Below are 7,078 nucleotides of genomic sequence, written 5' to 3'. Positions count from 1 at the left end.
GGTTTTCCTTTTCATTCATGTCACTTCCTGTTTTATTCTAATAGATCCCATTCTTTTGTTCACTTGTGTTAGTTTACAGCTTCTTTGTGATACCTGTTTACCGTTTGTGATTGCCTTATCTGTCGTTCATTTTGTAATCTTTTCTTGAAATCTTTTCTTTACAATCTTGTAATCTTGTTAACTTACTCTGGTGTGTGAGGAAGATTCTTCATTTACAAGAACAAACTGGAATCTATCAGATAAATATGACTTAAACCAGCCTAATGCAGTTCCTTTAATCCCAATAACATGTTGAAGTCTCTGTAACAGAATGCTGTGATCGATCGTATCAAATGCAGCACTGAGATCCAACAGGACAAGAAACAAGTCCACTATCAGAGGCTAGGAGGAGATCATTGGTAACTTTCATCAGTGCTGTTTCTGTGCTATGATGCACTCTGAATCCTGACTGAAACTCTTCAAACAGATTATTTCTATGTAAATTATCACAAAGTTGAGCTGCAACGAAGAGGTAACCACGACCCTCTGCTCTTTCACTGGATCCATTTAACGCCACTTACCTTTCTTGCATTGTTTTACCCTTACTGCACCACGTATTTTCAGATGGTCAGGGTGTGGGGAGTTTAGGGCGTATATCACTAATCACTATCACTAATAATCCTCCATAAAGTGTTGTTTATTGTTGTAATATTCCTGTAACATAAACATAATTGTTCTAAGAATAATAACATGTTGATTTTAATTGATAGTTGTCATTCTTTTTGTCTGCTTGCAAAGGATTTTCAGTGGCCCCATTAAGCTGTGATGATGCCGCCAGTCATTGTCGCTCTGATGATGACTGCTTTGTCAGCAGAGGGATACACCACTGGCAGTTTGAAATCCCTCTACAGTGAAGGTACAGTCAATTCTGAAAGCTTGTAAAACTATTTGCAAATATTTACATACTGTTGTAGCTTGGAATCACCAATAAGAAGGTCGGTTTGATTCCCAGCTTCCCTGGACAGTGTCTTGATGTGTCCTTAGGCGAGAGACGCTGAAACCAATATTACCTTTAATGAATGTGGGTGCTAGAGAAAAGAGCTCTGTGTAGCCTGTGACACTGCTCATAGGAAATGCTATATGACTGTATGTGTGAATGGGGGAATGTGGCTTGCAGTGTAAAAGTACTTTGAGTGGTCAACTAGATGAAAAAAAAGTAATGTGTATATATATCTATATATATATTTATATATAGATATATATCTATATATATATAGATAGATATAGCTAGACAGATATACACCACCCACAAAAAGTTAGGGATATTTGGTTTTCGGGGGAAATTTATGGAAAAGCTAAAAAGTTCACGCTACAGTGATATTACATTTTTTTTATTAAACCTTTATTTAACCTGATAAAAGACCCATTGAGATCAAGACCTCTTTCACAAGGGTGACCTGGCCAAGAGAGGCAGCAGCACACATCAAGGCGGACAATTACATACACAAACATTAAAAATATAAAGTGCAAGCTGTTTGACACATAAAATACAGAAGTTATTATTCCAGTAACAAATTAAAAGTAAAAAATTGAAAACACAGGCACAGTTTGAAGGATTTCCATTGTGTGTGGGGGGTTTTATGCAGAGGGGGCAGAGAAACTGAGAGCTTTCTTTCCTGTTTCAGTTCAAACACGAGAAGCAGAGAACTACAAAATGTAATCTGACCATAAGGCAAAACAGCTTTCAGTTCTCTGAAGAAAAGTGGATAAATAGGTAGGAACCAAGCCAACAAGAGCCTTGTAAACAAGAGTCATCCTGTGTGTATATCACCTTTCATTTAAGGAAGGCATGGCAGCTTTACCATACAGTTCACAGTGGTGGGTGAGGCGGCTACAACCAGTGATAAATCTCAGAGCACAGTGGTAGATCAGAGTCAAGGACTGTAGGCAGCTGGTTAAAGAGCACATATACACAACATCACCATAATCAAGTACAGGCAAAAAAGTAGTGGATATCAGAAGCTTCCGAGCATTGAGGGAGAAACATGACTTGTTTCTGTAATAGAAACCAAGCTTCACTTGGAGATAAAATTTTTTACATGAACTTTGAAAGAAAGCTCCCCATCAATGGGTTGTTTTGAGGAGAAACGTTTAAAGGGGAACTCCGGTATTTTTAAACCTGGACCTTATTTCTGGCATGAAATACGTTCATCTACTCACCGAGAACAGTTTGGTGAAAGTCGGTGCCCTTCAGAAGATCTTTAGATAACTCGAGATCCATATAACGGAGTGAACGGGGCTTAGACGATGCAGCCTCTAAATAAGGCATTATCTGTCTTTATTTCACCAATACTTTAAGAAGAATGAATGAAGGAACGTGTACTATAGCTCTGTTAGCTCATAGCTGCTGTTATGTGGCTACTTGCAGCTAACGGAGGGAATTCTACACACGCCTCTCCTGGGACCACTTCATCGACACGCATGGCTGCAGCACAGCTCATTCACTCCGGTAAGAACGTCCATCTTACTCAAAGTCGTCGTTGACGTTGTCAAAATCTGATAAATATCCTGCCATGTTGCACAAAACTAGCAGTAGCAAACTCTGTGTGAAGTTAGCCGACTGTCACAGATCAAGGAGTGAATAAACTGTACACGCTGATCGCGAGTTATCTTAATAGCTTCCGAAGGACACGACTTTCGCCAAACTGTTCTCGGTGAGTAGATAAACGTATTTCACGCCAGAAATAAGGTCTAGGTTTAAAAATACCGGAGTTCCCCTTTAATCCCAGGTTCTCTGCATAGAACTGAGACTGTCGTAAGCTTGATACTCTGAGCTGGGAAGACGTTTTCTGACTCTTTGCTTTGTGGTAAGACATATTACATCACTTTCTGTTACCTTGTTTGTGTACTGTGGAATTTCTTGCTCCTCTTTGACTATTTATAATCCCTTTATTTCTCCCTATACTTTACACATTTTTGCATAGTTAACTCTATCACATACTTGTTATATTCTAAAACTCATTCCTACAGATCTTTGGTGTTTATTTTCACTTTTTAGCGGTGTGTCTGGTTCTCTAGCTTAGCATGGCTACCAGTTCTCTTCCTCTATCTCCTGCTTTCACCTGCTCCATGTGTCAGATGTTCAGTTACTCCTCTGCCTCCTTTACTGGTAATGGTACATGTAACAAATGTAGTCTTTTTGTAGTTTTGGAGGCATGGTTATCTGAATTGGAAGCTCGGTTCTGCACTGTTGAAAATCACCTGATAGCGAGCCAGGCCCCTTTAGCCAGTGCAGAGCCATCAAGCACAGCTAGCTCCATTAGCTGCCCCTTAGCAGAACCCAAGCAGCTGGGACCCCATGGTGGCTGGGTGACTGTCAGGAAGAGGAGTCACAGTCCTAAAGTCAAGCCCGTGGTTCACCATCAACCTGTCCACGTTTCAAATAGATTTTCCCCACTCAGCGACACACCCGCTGAGGACAAAACCCTGGTAATTGGCAGCTCTATAGTCAGAAACGTGGCATTAGCGACACCAGCGACCATAGTCAAATGCATTCCAGGGGCCAGAGCGGGCGACATAGAATCCTGTTTAAAACTGCTGGCTAAGGATAATTCAATTAAATTCAATTCAGTTTATTTATATAGCGCAAAATTACAACAATTGTAATTGTAAATGATATAGTCCAATTCAAGCCAATTGGAATTCAATTCATTGTAATCCTAATCCAATGAAATCCAATTAATTAATTTAAAAATAATCCAATTCATTCATATAGAGCCAATTCAAAAACAATATCCTAGCTAAGGAAACAAACAGATTGCACCGAAACTTGTCTTCAGTCCAATCTCCCGTCCTGAGTCTGAGGGACTGTGGAAAGGAACGACTCCCTTTTAACAAGAAGACGAACAGAACTCAATAGGAAGAACAGGAACTATATAACTACTTGTGTTTCCCTATTCCAACAGGCATCCTTTGAAGTGTTTCAGGTGTTATGGTGTTTTTCCCCCCTCGTTTCCCTCTTTTCTGTCTTCTCAAACCCCAGCTGGTCGAAGCGGATGGCCACCCTTCCTGAGTCTGGTTCTGCCAGAGGTTTCTTCCTGTTAAAAGGGAGTCGTTCCTTTCCACAGTTGCCACAGGCACGCTCAGGACGGGAGATTGGACTGAAGACAAGTTTCGGTGCAATCTGTTGGTTTGAGAAATTAAACAGGTGGAAAAAGAGAGCAAAGTGAGAAAAGGTGTGACAGATGAGGTCCCCCAGCAGTCTAAGCCTATAGCAGCTTAACTATGGGATGTTTCAGGATTACCTGAGCCATCCCTAACTATAAGCTTTATCAAAAAGGAAAGTTTTAAGCCTAATCTTAAAAGTGGAAAGGGTGTCTGCTTCCCGGACATTTACTGGCAGCTTATTCCACAAGAGAGGGGCCTGATAACTGAAGGCTCTACCTCCCATTCTACTTTTAGAAACTCTGGGAACAACAAGTAAACCTGCAGTTTGGGAGCGAAGTGCTCTGTTAGGAGAATATCTTACAATGAGATCTTTAAGATATGATGGAGCTCGGTCATTAAGAGCTTTATATGTGAGGAGAAGATTCTTAAATTCTATTCTGAATTTAACAGGGAGCCAATGAAGAGAAGCTAAAACTGGAGAAACATGATCTCTCCTGTTAGTTCAGTTAAATTCAATTCAATTTTATTTATATAGCGCCAGATTACAACAATTATCATCTCAAGGCACTTAAATAATATAATCCAATTCAAGCCAATTGGAATTCAATTCATTGTAATCATAATCCAATTAATTCATATAGAGCCAATTCAAAAAATAATATCCTAGCTAAGGAAACCAACAGATTGCACCGAAACTTGTCTTCAGTCCAATCTCCCGTCCTGAGCGTGCCTGAGGCGACCGTGGAAAGGAACGACTCCCTTTTAACAGGAAGAAACCAGAACTCAGTTCTCGTCAGAACTCCAGCTGCAGCATTTTGGATCAGAGAGAGGCGTTTCAGAGAATATGTGGGACAGCCAAATAATAAATGGGACTAGTTTTTCTGCATCACCCTGAGACAGGATGATCCTGATTTTAGCAATATTAATATTAATATGATGACTCAGAACTGTCTGCTTCTAAATTCAGACAAAACTGAAGTTGTTCTCTTTGGACCTGAGTGCTTTAAGGAGAAATTGTCTAGTTATATAGTTACTCTAGATGGTATTTCCTTGGCTTCTATTTCTACAGTGAGGAATCTTGGAGTTATTTTTGACCAGAATTTATCATTTGACGCAGATCTAAAACTGGTTTCTAGGACTGCCTTCTTTCACCTTCGTGATATTGCTAAAATCAGGAACATCCTGTCTCAGGGTGATGCAGAGAAACTAGTTCATGCATTTGTTACTTCAAGACTGGACTACTGTAATTACCAAGGGCATAAGTTTGGTCTCATCTTTGTAAGGGACACTTCCAAGCAACCCCCCACCCCACCCCCTGACGATCTTGTGCCGGCTCCGCTCAGTGGAGCGCACAAAGCCGACAGTAGACTGAATGTATTTTCAAAAAAATGCATCAATGAAGAAAATGTAGACATTATGTGATGATTATATGAATTACACTTTTCAAAGTTATTTAAAAAAACACCTTCAAATATTACAGGAATAGCCAAGATTTAGGCTTTATGGAACCAATTTTGTTTACAATTCAAAAACAGAAAGAGAAAAAAAACCTTGATAAATCAAATGGCAGCATATCTAATCTTGTGGCCATGCAGGTTACACTGAACATTGAGACGAGACGGCACGTCGAAAAATACTTCTCTATAAATGCTTAATACTACGAATGAGTTATATTTAATGCACAATAAAAAAAAGTGTTATATTGGAATATTATCAAAAATCTTGGTAGGGAACACTCTGTCTTTCCAAAACTTTGGTTGTGACTTCTTCCTATCGTCCCTATGCAAACTTACGCCCTTGGTAATTCTTTATTATTGGGCTGTCCCACATATTCTCTGAAAAGCCTCCAGCTGATCCAAAATGCTGCAGCCAGAGTTCTGATGAGAACTAACAGGAGAGATCATGTTTCTCCAGTTTTAGCTTCTCTTCATTGGCTCCCTGTTAAATTCAGAATAGAATTTAAGATTCTTCTCCTCACATATAAAGCTCTTAATGAAGCTCCATCATATCTTAAAGATCTCATAGTTGGATATTTTCCCAACAGAGCACTTTGCTCTCAGGCTGCAGGTTTCCTTGTGTTTCCCAGAGTTTCTAGAAAACAGAATGGGAGGCAGAGCCTTCAGTTATCAGGCCCCTCTCTGTGGAACCAGCTGCCAGTTTGGATTCAGGAAGCAGACACCCTCTCTACCTTTAAGATTTAGTTTAATTCAATTCAGTTTTAAGTGTAAACTTTTTCTGATTTGGGGTTGCATATTTTGCAGCGTCTTAACTTTTTAGGCAATCAATTTGCATTTAGATATTACCTAAAATACTAATTTAAGTTTACTTGCCTTCTGTCTCCTTTAGATCATACCATACTCAAAGTCCTGAGAGATTTAAGGCGTGGGTCAGCACTACCATCAGCAAAGATTTTGGGTAATATACATGCAGTTGATGGAGGGTTCCCCAAGGCAGGATGGTGGATTACAAAGGTGGTCGTCCCGCAAACCACAAACAAACGTCAAGATGTATCCTCATACAACCTTAACTCTTTTGGTCTACGTTACGGAAAATGACCGAGAACCTGATGCCTATACTTTGGTTTTGGATATGTTTTTCAATTGATTGTGTAGTGGAATGAAAATATTGTCAAAGTTAAGGTGTCAATAAATAAATATCTAGTTATAGACTCATCAACTGTCTCTTTCATTTGACAGATTCTATTTCATAAAAAAGTGGACAGAAAAAAATTGATTTTAGATTTACACCAATCAGCCGTAAAATAATGATCCCTTGGCACCTGGAGTGTTTGGTACTAGAACTTTATACATCCTGTTTGGGTCCTGTGAACTGTGGTGGAGCTTCTCACATATACATCAGATCCTATTAGATGGTATCTGGGATGTTTGGAGGTCTGGAGAACACCTCAGACTCTTCCTAAGTTTAATAAGCC

At 39.6% G+C, this 7,078-nt stretch overlaps 1 protein-coding gene across 1 annotated transcript; it reads left to right on the top strand.

The window, feature by feature from the left end:
- Positions 1 to 779: 779 nt before the first annotated feature.
- Positions 780 to 6,786, top strand: kiss1 (KiSS-1 metastasis suppressor). The gene is made up of 2 exons (XM_072383222.1): positions 780 to 895; positions 6,493 to 6,786. The coding sequence occupies exons 1-2, from the start codon at positions 805 to 807 to the stop codon at positions 6,699 to 6,701; spliced, it is 300 nt and encodes a 99-aa protein (XP_072239323.1). The 5' UTR covers positions 780 to 804; the 3' UTR covers positions 6,702 to 6,786.
- The last annotated feature ends 292 nt before the right edge of the window (positions 6,787 to 7,078 follow it).

The sequence above is a fragment of the Leuresthes tenuis genome, unplaced genomic scaffold, assembly GCF_036924035.1.
Source record: "Leuresthes tenuis unplaced genomic scaffold, fLeuTen1.0.hap1 SCAF_3, whole genome shotgun sequence".
Taxonomy (NCBI): Eukaryota; Metazoa; Chordata; class Actinopteri; order Atheriniformes; family Atherinopsidae; genus Leuresthes; species Leuresthes tenuis.
The sequence above is the reverse complement of the archived record's forward strand: the minus strand, read 5'-3'. Positions and strand labels throughout refer to the sequence as shown.

Excerpts from the sequence above, each read along its gene's own strand:
- kiss1 (XM_072383222.1), top strand. The coding sequence starts at position 805 with ATGATGCCGCCAGTCATTGTCGCTCTGATGATGACTGCTTTGTCAGCA. Across the intron at positions 896-6,492 it reads GAAATCCCTCTACAGTGAAG|ATCATACCATACTCAAAGTC; the intron begins GTACAGTCAATT and ends TGTCTCCTTTAG.